General features: G+C 45.5%; 1 protein-coding gene across 4 annotated transcripts in view; it reads right to left on the bottom strand.

The window, feature by feature from the left end:
- Positions 1-12,140, bottom strand: part of KMT2A (lysine methyltransferase 2A) — an 88,510-nt gene extending 76,370 nt beyond the window's left edge. For 2 of the 4 annotated variants that reach the window (XM_055305379.1, XM_055305380.1), the window contains exons 1-2: positions 11,700-12,140; positions 9,411-9,509 (exon numbers count right to left, since the gene is read on the bottom strand). In XM_055305379.1, coding sequence (XP_055161354.1) covers positions 9,411-9,509; positions 11,700-12,137 — 537 coding nt within the window. In that variant the 5' untranslated portion in view covers positions 12,138-12,140. The remainder of the gene's footprint in view (positions 1-9,410; positions 9,510-11,699) is intronic. The other 2 variants (XM_055305381.1, XM_055305382.1) reach the window with 1 other exon arrangement.
- Positions 12,141-12,358: the final 218 nt, after the last annotated feature.

The raw sequence follows: 12,358 nt of genomic DNA, 5'->3' as shown, positions 1-12,358 counted from the left end.
GGGCTATTCTGCAGCACATCTCTTTGCAACTGAAAATGAACATAAAAGCTACAAACACTTGTTTGTTTCCTACAGTGAGACCACACCTACTGTTTTCCCTGGTTCCTCTTGATGTTGAGATTTCTCTCTTAGCTCCATTTACTACATTTTTATTCTCCTATAAAACCACGATAATATCGCTTCATAAAGACATTTCTCTGGAGCTTATTACTGAAAGTTAATTATTGCCACAAACTGACAATTCAAGTCAAATACTTAGGGAGCCAGCAGGGCCCCAGGACCCCTGCGGTATATTAAGAAATTATAAAACATGACCCACACCCTCTAGGATCTGAATGAAAATACACTTTTTGATTCCCAGAATGAGAGGGCAGTTTGAGAGGTCATTTTTTAATATATATTGGCAGGACCATACTTTAAAATTTCACCTCCAGAAAAGATGATAACGTGCTTCTGGTAACTTTTTCAAAAGTAACAAGTTCTTTACATAACTACCCATTGCTTCAGTGTAGACCTATTTTCTCTTACTCTTGGAACCGCGCAGCTGGAAAGGAGCTGGTTACCATTCCTAGTAATAGACCCTTTCAGGTCTTTGGAAGAGTTAAGTTGCCTCTTAACCTTTCATTCTCCCAACCTTTCCTCACAGGACTGACTTCCAATCATATAATCATCTTTTGAGTCTCCTCAGAACCGCCTCCAACGTCTCCTCATCCCCTTTAAGTTGAGGAACCTAGAAATGGAAACAACACTCAAGTAAGGGGATGGTCAATGTTGGCGTTATCTATATTAAAAGATGATGGTAACCTGTCATGACCCCTCAACACCACTTGTAACACCCACTCAGTACTGTTACAGAAATGTCCTCTGATGGCTCTGCCACACCTGATTTAGTTTTTTCTTTTTCTTTTTTTTTTAAAGATGGGGGCTGTGGGACAGAGGGAAAGGGAGAAGAAAATCCCAAGCAGGCTCCATGCCCAGTGGGGAGCCAACGGGGGACTCAATCTCTCGACCCTGAGATCAGGACCTGAGCCGAAATCAAGAGTTGGGTGCTTAACCCAGACACCTCAGTTTAACCGTTTTTTAAAAAAAAATCACTCAGTTAACCTGCTATTAAGTCTTATACAACATAATAGCTTCTGTAATGCTGTCCTTGCAAATATTCCTAAAAGTTGTATGTGTATCAAATTTTCAATTCAACAGACATTCACTCATCACCTTCTTATATGGAAAGTCACTACTATAAGTAATATAAAACACAAATGGTGACTTAGAAATGGTCCAAGTCTTAAGGAAATCACAGTCTAATGGGGGGAAGACAGACATAATCAAAAGTATTTACACCCAGGGCTCTGGGGTGGCTGAGTCAGTTAAGCATCTCACTCTCCATCTCAGTTCAGGTCATGATCTCAGGGTTGTGAGATGGAGCTCCGTGTGGGGCTCCAGGCTGGGCATGGATGGAGCCTGCTTGGGATTCTTGCTCTCCCTCTGCCTCTTCCTGCTCGTATGTGCTCTCTTTCTCTAAAAATAAACATTTTTTGTAAAATGATTTTTTTTTTAAAGTATTTACACCACAAGGTAACCTGGAGTAAATCCTTTTAGGGTAGGTATTATGTACAGTAAGAAAACGAGAAAGGAGAGTTGAGTTTCCACTAGTAGTGGTATCTGTAAAAGCTTCTTGCAAGAGGTGGGATCTGGGGATCGGAGCTGAGCCATGAAAGATGAATGAGCCAGAGGTAGGGCAAGAAGGGAAAGACTCTGAGGCAGAGGAGAGGCATAAAGGCAAATACACACAGACTATGGAGAACATCTAATACACTGGTGGTCCAACATGGCTGAAGCATATTAAGGGAGAATGTGCGTTCAGGAGATAATGTTCAAAATGTAGAAATGTAGGCCAGCTAGATTATGAAGGGCTGAGGATTTTAAATCTTATTTTATATTCAGTGAGGAGGCAAAGGGTTTTAGGAATAAAGTGACATAATCAGATCTATATTTAAGAAAACCACTGGCAACACTGTATATGTGAAAAGGAAGGCAGGAAGACCAGTTAAGAGATTATGGTAACAATCCATGCAAAGGTAATGGAAATTTCAAGTACGATGGTAAAAACAGAACAGGAGGGATGGGTTAAACCCTGCAACAGTATCACGGACAAGCCTCACAAAATGAATGGAGGGGGTGTGGAGAGAAAAGAGGGGAAGATAGTGCCAGAGTCTGAATGAGCTTTCCAAACCCTGAATAAAGGTTTGAATGTGAATTCTAGTTCTGCCATTTACTCACCATGTGACTTCAGGAAAACTACCTAGCATGCCTGTGCCTCAGTTTCTTCATCTATAAATGGTGGGTGTATTCGATATTTTAGCAAACTTTTTTTTTAAAGAGAGATAAAGCAAAACTGAATGTTTCCTCCTTAAGCGTACTACCCTCTACTGGTTATTCTTAAACTTTAATCTGTTTATGACTATTCTACTTGTGGTTCTTTATTTCTCAAGCTAGGTTCCAACCTCCAGGAACTGTAACCTACAACTTAGCATTTCCTCTATAATTAAATTATTAATTGCTTCGCTCTCTGTAGACCAACACTTAACTCTCCCCACGCTGACACTTGAGAGCAAATGTCAACTAGTATAGGTGAATGAGCAGAGGACCCTGAAGGGCCTCAGAATCATTGCAGAGGATCCCCAAGTACTCATACTCATACATAAAAAGGTATGAAGATCAAAAGTAGCAACCCCAACATAGTTGCCTTGGCCTAGTAACTATGCAACTAACTCATGGAGACATCCAATGCCTCGGTGTCCTACCTATTTACTGTCTTCTTTCCTCCCTTTTTGGCCTTATCTCTAATTATGTTCTCATTGGACACCAATGGTACCCACTGTTGCTGAGATGCGTGGCTGGCCATACAATTTGGTTATGCCTAGCTTACTAATGAACTTGACACCCAACACCCCAGTCAAGAACCTTCTAAAGTCAAGATTATAGCTCTCAGATAGGTATATATGTGTACACATAGATGTGCATACATCAGAGTAATAAAACCCAGTTATCTTGATGGAAAAAAAAATACGAGATTATAGCCCTCATGGCCTTTCACACTCTGAGTCCTAATAATAATTAGGGATTCTTATGTACCAGGCAAATTGCTAAGTACTTTGCATGCATAATTTCAATTAAGCCTCACAATAATTTTACAAAGCTTGATTACTGCTAATTTACAAATGAAGAAACTGAAGCATGGAGAGGTTAAGAAACTTTTCCAAGGTCATTCAGCTAATAAATGGGGGAGCAAAGATTTGAACCCAGGCAGTCTAAATCCGAGCCTATGGTTTTAAAAGCTCTTAATTACTGTGCTATACTATCTCATACTATTACAGATTAGATAATAAGATTCTCACCATCCTTTATAAAGATATTTATATATGCACAAATAAAAAATCCTAGCCAGAGAGATTACAAAAGGATTTTCTCATTAACTAAGCTTAAAGAGATGTTATCCACATGGTTTTACTACTCACAATTAAAGGCAATAATCTAGGAACAATGTTGTATGTTTGCGTTTGATCTAAAAATTAGTCAATGCTCATGGATGGACAGAAGTTGAATACAGACATGTGTAAATATTTGTTCCTCTGGGTGTAGCTATTTATTGTAGAGATATTTATGATTAACTTCTCCCCAGTTTTCAGAACCAAGATAGTACAAAGGAGAGCTTGCTGAAAAAAAATGTTCTCCAACAACACACCTCACAAGTAATATTACTCTCCTAATTCAAGACAGAAAGCCACAGTTACTTTGATGCTGTAAAAGGAGAATGAAACAATGATGCTTCAGCAAAGCACAGATCATAAGGGATGGATCTCACTAAAACAGTTCCAATGTAGAGAGGTTCATAGCTCTGGCTGCTGAAAGACATCAAAACATCTACACTCAAGCATTCCAACCAAACACAACAACACAAAGGCAAGAAAAGAGATCAAATATGTGAAAGAAATTCCAACTCTGGAGATAAATGCCAATGGAAGAGATCCATTCCACTGGTAGGACACAAGGCGTTTGCTGCAGTGATAATTAAAGGTAAGTTTTCTGGGGAAATCCCTTCAGCCTATTTGTCAAATAGAAAAACAACTACTCATTTCAAAGGAAGGGGAATTTTCAGAGCCAGAAAACTGCCAACTAACTCTTACATTCTATCTTTATTTCTTTAAAACTAATGCTCATTAAATATGTCCAACATCTAAAAAGTGAAGCCAAGTTTGGCGTCTAAGAAGTTTTGTGCTAATCCTACAAGGAGACTTGAATCACCACCAACAGCTATACATCACACGACAAAATTTGTCTCACAAGTGCCTTAGTCTTTAAAAAGCAAGCGCCTGGCAGTGGCTACAGCCTCATGGGTTGGCTTCCCCTGGTGTGTAACCTGACAAGGTACAAAGCTCATTGAAATATTTAACAGCGGTGGTATGGATTTCTTTGGATAGGTCAAGAAAAGCAGCTCGTCCTTTTTAAAAACATAAAGAACCATTTTATGGGATGTCATTCCCTCAGTTCAAGTGTCCGTGCATTTCCTCAGGGCTTTCTCAGAGATCTCATTGATGGGGAAAATGAGAAGGCCAACAAAAGGACCCCTTTTCTCTCCCTGTTCCCAACATAATCTACCTCAGCCACAGGGCCAGTAGCATCCACACCGTCATAAATGCCAGCAATTAGAGAATTAGGCCATAAAACCACCCACTCAGGTATAAGAGTGCGGGCCTCTATCTTTATTTAATGCATGCCATAAAAATCCTGTACTTCCTTCTTTCAGGCCTTCTTCACAACCAATGAAATGACAACAACAAAAAAGTAGCCCTTTGTCTGCCTGCCTCATACTAATGTGATCAATGAAACCATCTGGGCCCAGGTGAAGGATTTAAGATTCCTTTTTCCTAATAAAGACTGCATTTCCTCTAGCATGCCACAATTAGATCCATTAAAGGATAGCCTGCGTTTTGAGCACTAGTATAATGGAAACTAAAGTGAAATGATATTTTCCAATTATTTTGCCTTCTTCTGAAACTACTCTAGAAGCCTAGCCAATCTCTAAACTTCTCAAGAAATACTGGAGCCTACAAGAGTATTCTCAACTGGGAGCCTGGGTGGCTCAGAGGTTGAGCGCCTGCATTCAGCCCAGGGCATGATCCTGGAGTCCCAGGATGGAGTCCCATATGAGGGTCCCTGCAAAGAGCCTGCTTCTCTCTCTGCCTGTGTATCTGCCTCTCTCTTTCTCTGTGTCCCTCATGAATAATTTTTTTTTAAATCTTTAATATATATATATATATATATATATATATATATTCTGAATTAACTCAACAATTTCTAGAACCTCTCGAAGTCTTTTCTAATGAAAAAGGTTCACTCAAATCTCAAAGCTAATGTTCATTCAGTCTATGTTTTAAAATCTGATACAATTCAGGAGCAATCAATAATTTCATTTATCTTCACAACCTACCAGTCTACAAAAATCACGAATCTGTGATTTACTCCATGATAAAACTGTATTTCTCAAGCTTTAAACCAATCTAGGTAAAACCTGAACAAATTCTTCTTAACAGTGAGCTCTTTAGGGGATCCCTGGGTGGCGCAGCGGTTTGGCGCCTGCCTTTGGCCCAGGGCGCGATCCTGGAGACCCGGGATCAAATCCCACGTCAGGCTCCCAGTGCATGGAGCCTGCCTCTCCCTCTGCCTATGTCTCTGCCTCTCTCTCTCTCTCTGTGTGTGACTATCATAAATAAATAAATAAATAAATAAATAAATAAATAAATAAATAAATAAATAAATAAATAAATAAATAAAATTTAAAAAAAAAAAAAAAACAGTGAGCTCTTTAGGCTTTCTCTTTTTTGCTAGTGCCCACAGGGTTAAAAATCTGATTAAAAAGTACAGGTATGTTATGTCAGGCTCATTAGTAATTTAACCTTCCTTAATAATCCCTGAAAATAACATATGCAAACAACGCAAGTACCCATCCCAGCAATCATGGAATAAATGCCTCCCGAAGTAGTGACAGTCACACAGCTCCCCCTTTTCTCAAAGGTCTATGCCACTGGGCTCTCCACCTTGGCAGAGGAAGAATAGAAAGACAAGATATTCACAAAAGGCCCTACCAAAGGCCTTAAGTTAAGTGCTAGAAGGAAACTGAAGTCCTGTGCCAACACTAGTGGAATGTGGGCAGGCACAAAGAGATCTTAATTAGGAGACCTACAATTAAAACAGTGAGTCTCCCAGAGAGAGAGAGAGAGAGAGAGAGAGAGAGAGAGGCACACTGCAGTGTGTTATGCCTCAGAGCAAGCAAAGCACTGTCACCACCTCCTCTAGCTACAGGGCAAGGAAGGCAATGGGTATGGAGTCTGAATCTGAAGATGCTCTGCGGACAGCTTCAAGGTGGGCAAAGATATGGAAATGAAGTCAAGATGGGATTATTTTCTCTTCTCAACTTCCAATCACAAGGCAAATCACTACTTTGTGAATGATGGTTTCCCAGAGGAGCACTATGCCTTAAGATAATCAAATGGAAAGAAACGATGGGGACATGTCATATGGTTTTCAGTGAGAATAAAGAAAAATTCTGAAGACTACATTTCTGATGCTCAGTATAAACCAGAGTCCTACATCTCACAGCCTTTTAGGAGCTGCTCCCAGCAACACAGGTACTGTCACTTTTAATTTATCAATTCATTGGTGCACAGAATTTTTTTCATTTAAACACTCACACACCTAAAGGAATACAACAACCTAGGCCGAAAAAAAACTTCCCTTTTGCGGTCAGGAATCCATAACATGGAAAACATGAAACAAACTTAGTCAACCAAGAGGGCCTCGCAACACAAGATAATGATTTGTATTTAAAAATCTGATCTTCGGGACACCTGGGTGGCTCAGGGGTTGAGCGCCTGCCTTTGGCTCAGGGCGTGATCCCGGCACGGGGATCAGGCTGGGATCAGACAGCCTGCCTCTGTCTCTGCCTCTGTTTCTGCCTCTCTCTCCCTGTGTCTCTCATGAATAAATAAAATATTTAAAAAATAAATAAAATCTGATCTTCATTTTTCTTTTATAAATTAGTCAACTTCAGCAAAGAACTTTTTCCATATAGTTAAGTCCTTATACTGTGTCCATACAGTTAAAGTTGTACTAAGGTGAAATTTCTCTTCCCCAAAGTAGCACTGCTTAAACGGGCAAATGTACAAACTAATGTTAAAAATCACCAAAGAGGCTCACCGACTCTGACTCTATTTTAAATAAACTCAGAATAAAAAGTTCTGCCCTGACCAAAAAAAAAGTATATGATAGAGAACAATCAGAATACTGGCGCAGAAAAAGTTCATGAGCTAACACTTAGCCCAAGTGTTTCATTTTATGGATCAGATACTCAAGGTTAAAAGTGAATTGCCTAAGGTCCCATAACTGGTCAGAGAGAGATGAGCACAAGAAGAGCCCGTGTCCACTGATTTCCACTCTGAGGCTTCTTCTATTCCACTTGTGTTCTCTTGCTTCCTTTTCCTTCTGCCAAGCTCAGGATTAGCTATGAAGGCCATGACAAAACAACTCCCCCTCTTGGTACATATGTCCAGTGAACACCCAGAACAAAACAAAAACAAAAATCACAGGTACTCTCTAACTACCTTCTGCCTACAGGAAAACCACCTTTTTTAGGCCCAACCAAGAGTGTGCCTCAGTCTACCTCAACTAAACTGCCATTTCAAATGAAAGCAAATATAGACCACTGTTGTCATTCAGTTTCGATTTATGTCTCTTTGAAATGTGTCATGCTGTGATCAAGGTGGAAATTTTGAATTCAACATTTTATGAGGTAGTAAGGAAGGTAAGTAGACTATGAAATTAATAAACAAAGGCTAGTTGCTGATATATAAACATTTACACTTCTGGAGTTTGTATTAAAAACAGCTCAAATTCTCATCAACAGGCAGGATGCTGTACTGTGTTTATTTAGATGGCAAAGTATAGTGGCATTAACAGTACTGGAGACAATCCTCAGAAAAGTGGACACTTATGGAGGGAAAAGGGGAGATGAAGAAGCACACCTCTGTGATTTCGTACTTTGCTCAGTAAAATAAGTTAAAACTTAAATTCTACTTCCTGATTGTCAAAAAGCCCAAACAGAGGAGACCAGCAACACCTACATATTTTGTAAAAGAATCCCATGCTAATAGAATTTGGTCATGAAGAACTCTTATATGTAGTTGTTACCCAGAGATGTTCATAACAAGGGAAGTTAGGGACCTGTGTCAGTGAAGGACAAGTCTCCTGTGACTGAAGGAGTTTAAACAGGTAAGTGATCTGAAAGTTCTATTACCTTTCAATCACCTGAACCTACTAGTTCTGTAAGTATTAACTTACATTTTGTTATAGACAAGTTACAGTCATTATTCACTTAGAGCACACCAGAATTTAAAGAGGGTAGACTCATTTTAGGTCACAAAAACATTTCTTAATGAATTCTGACAAGACTTGATACAGCTCTGTGAGTGAATTCTGAGAAATAATCTTTAGAATTCTCTAAGTGTGTCTGCCCAGGGGAACCCTGAACTTCCCTTTGGGAACCTTATCATTGATTTGTGAGACTCTGTAACAAAATGCTTGGTTTCTACACTGAGAACTACCAGGTCAAAGGATCTAATCACTACTTACTAAGTGATTTAGTCCTAAACCATACTATGGGTTAGCACTAATCAACGCATACCATCAGCCCATACTAGATTGCCTCCAACTACCACAGAAAAAGCTTACCCAATGAACAACAGCTCATTCAAACCCAATTCAGAAAAAATACTGAAGTTTAATGTCAGGAGTCAACCACTCTTCTCAGAGTGAAGTATGCTCAGGCCAAAGTTTTAAAGAAAACAACAACAACATAGGAATATAATCTTATTTGAAGTTAACTGCAGTTCCTTCACAGGCTTTAAGGAAGTGTTAGCACCTGATTAAAACTTTAAAGGTGATTTGTCAAAGACCAACAGATAAAATATTCTGGTGCCCAGACATTAGGTCCCTGAATCCAGGTGACTCTCTTTCTAACCAGTCTCTTGAAAAGCTACGATTGGAAGCTGTCAGCATAGAACTTTGCTTTTGAATATGTGATAACAACATTTGGAATGTGAACACTTCGACCCTCAATACAAAATACATAAGCATGCTAAAACAAGAAGAAAATACTTCTCAGGATCCCCCTTAAAATAGACTAACTTCTCCTAATAGAGACTTTCTTATTACACTCAAATATACATGGGGCTGAAATTCTACATATAACCAGGCAAGTCTCAATTTCAAAAATAAGCAGGTAAATGAAATGTCAGTAAGTCTTTTTTTTTTTTTTTGCTGCTGTATCTTTTAAAAAAGCAAAATCAACTCACATTTAAGCACCAACTCCATGCAAGTAACCTGAACGGTTCAGTCTTTTTGTCATGTATGAGGCCTTTGGTTCTCCAACTACATGGGATCTGTGTTGTTAGCTTAAAAAATACAGAATTGGCCTTTCAAAAAAAAATAATAATCTACAGCAACCAATAAATAGTCTCAATCAACCCTGCTGACTGCAGCTGCCTTCTGAAGGCTGGGAAAAGGAGGTGGAGAGAGAGCAGAGAGAGGCAGGGAAGAGGGCCGCTGCAGCTAGCTAGCTACATAGCAAGGAACACGCCCCCATCATGTCCTCCTTGCTCTGTCAGAAGGCGGGTTGTTGTCAGTCTCCTGATCAGGCTGCCTTAGATACGATTTTAAAAAGGAGGCAGGAAGACTAACAACTAAAAAATGCCAGCTCCTTGAAAGGAGGGGCCAGGGTCTCTGGGACCTCCTCCCTCCCCTTCTTCCCAGGATCTTTCCGTATATCTAGAGGGGTGCAGGGCACAATAGGGGACAAGGGGTTTGCCCGGGACCAACGGCAGAGCACGCAGGAAACGGCTGGTTGTTATCTTTCCCTTTCTGTTTCAATCAAGAGCACTCCAGAGCAGCAACCCCCTACCACCGCCCCCCCCCCTTCGCTTCAGCCCCTAGCAGCTGCTCTTCCTCCTCCTAGCATCCCCCATCTCAGTCTCCCCCCCCCTCCCCTACAATTCAAACTCCCCCTTCTGCATCCAATAGAAAACAAATGCGCAACGCCACTGGCTGGACCTGAACTCAACTTCCCTTCCCAGGGCAACTTTTCTTTTCGCTGAAGGGGGTTGAATAACGCCCCTCGAGGCATCTCCCATTCCTGCCCCAGTGCTAATGGGGAAGGAGCAAAGCTCTTGTCCCCTTCATCCACCTCGGATCCCCCCCCCCCAGAAGAATCAGAGAGAGAGAGATAACCCCTAACTCCTCCTCCTAAGGAATAACTTTGCTTCATACCCCCCTCTTCCTCACAACCCAAAGCAACCGCCACCACCGGCATAATAAAGTAAAACTGTCCCTCATCTAGCCCTCCTCACCCCAACCCTGCTTCCCGCACCCCTTCCAAGCCCCAGGATTGGCCTAGGAAAAAGGTGGATCAATAGTGAGATGACGGAGAAGAGGAGACGGGCGGGAGGGAGCTAGGGCTGGAGACTGCGTGCTCTCAGGCTCAGTGGGTGGGGTAGGAGAGCAGCTGCTTCCCCTGGGAGGATGCTGCCCAAGTCCCCCCGCAAACACCTCCCCTCGCAGGGGCCCCCTTCCCCAGAGCTGGAGGGAAAGTCAGCCTCCGCTCCAGGGGGAATGGTGGAAAGCTGCTCCTCTCTGAGCCTGGGGGACAGTGGACTATCCTCGTCTCAGAGATGCCACTAAGCCTTCATTCTAAGGGAGGGAGAGGGTGGAGTGAAGGTAGAGTGAGTCCCTGCGCCCAGGAGGCTGGAAACTGTAGCTCGGTTAAGATGGGGGAAAGAGCCTGCTGGCGGTAGGAAGAGGTCCCCGTTATCTCCGGAGCGAGAGCAGGGGAAGGGAGGCAAGGTGGAGAGGAAAGTGGATTTTTCCTGGCGGGGTAGGGGAGGGAGGAGGGAGGATCTATCTGCGTGGGGTGGGGGTGGGGGTGGAGGATGCAGGGTGGAGGTGAAGGAAGGGGGAGTGGCTGCTAGTGCAGGGACCGGGCCCGGGGATGGGGCGAGGAGGGTTCGTCAGGTTTTCGGAAGCAAGGTGCTGGAAGGGACATGGGTCCCCCAGGGGTGGGGGAAGAACGCGGCCCCGCGCGAGGCCGTCACCCGAGGGATGCCCAGGAGGAGAAGTGCCCCAAGAGCCCAACATCTGCCCAGGGAGGGAGGCGGGGATGTGGCGGGATCAGGTCTCTAGGAGGGAGGGAGGGAGGAATCTTGCTCGGATGAGGTAATCTGTGAAAGGGAGGAGGGGTTCAGTCCCGGGATGGGAAACCCCGGCGAGGGGTCTGCGCCAAGGGATTTGGGGCAGGGGCAGGGGCAGGGCCAGGGGCAGGGGCAGGGACCGGGGCGGGGTGGGGGGTGGGGTGGGGGCGGGGGGGGCGGCGGGCAAACGCCCGCGGCCAGATGGGTCCGACCCCGGGGGCTGGGGGCGCCCGGGGGTCCGCACCCCCGGACGGGGGGTCCCGAGATGGGCGGGCCGTCTGCCCCGGGTCGGGGACCCCGGGAGGGTCCGGGGGTCGGGATGCTCCTCCATCCCGGATGGGGGAGGGGAGCGGGTCCGCGGAGGGTCGAGACCCCGGGCCGGGGGGTTCCTCGCCCCCTTACCTCTCCGCTGCCGCCTCCCCCGCCGCTCTCCCCAAACACGGCCCGGAACCGGCGCAGGTTGGTGCCGATGGCGGCCGAGACCTGCAGCGCCGCGTCGAAGCCCGGGCCCACCCGGAGCAGGGCCGGCCCGGAGGAGGCTGAGGACGATGACGAAGACGAAGACGAGGCGGACGACGAGCAGGCTGCCGAGGCGGCGGCCGCTCCCCCTGGAACCCCGGCCCCGCTGCTTCCCGCCGCCGCCGCCGCCGCCGCGGCCGCCACGGCCGGGGGGGAGGGGGGCGCCCCGGGGCCGCCGCCGCCGACCGGGGGCCCGGGGGGAAGCAGCAGGGCCGGGACGCGTTGCCGCGGGGCGCCCCCCAGGCCCCGGCGCCCCCCGCCGCCGCCGCCCCCGGTGGTCCCGGGCCGGGCGGGGAAGCGCCACCGACAGCTGTGCGCCATGTTCGCCCCGTGAAGTGAAGCAGCGAGAGGGAGAGGCGACAACACAGGGGGGCGGGGAGGCGGGGGGGGGCCGGCGGGCCCCGGAACCTGCCTGAGCCGCGCGGCGCCGCCCGCCCGCCTGCGCCCGCCCGCCGCTATGCAGAGCGCCGGGCCGCGCCCGCCCGCCCCGCAATCTGCATGGCGCGCCCGGGCCTGCGCTCCCGACGCCGGGCCGCCGCTCC

Source organism: Nyctereutes procyonoides, unplaced genomic scaffold (genome assembly GCF_905146905.1).
Source record: "Nyctereutes procyonoides isolate TBG_1078 unplaced genomic scaffold, NYPRO_anot_genome, whole genome shotgun sequence".
Taxonomy (NCBI): domain Eukaryota; kingdom Metazoa; phylum Chordata; class Mammalia; order Carnivora; family Canidae; genus Nyctereutes; species Nyctereutes procyonoides.
The sequence above is the reverse complement of the archived record's forward strand: the minus strand, read 5'-3'. Positions and strand labels throughout refer to the sequence as shown.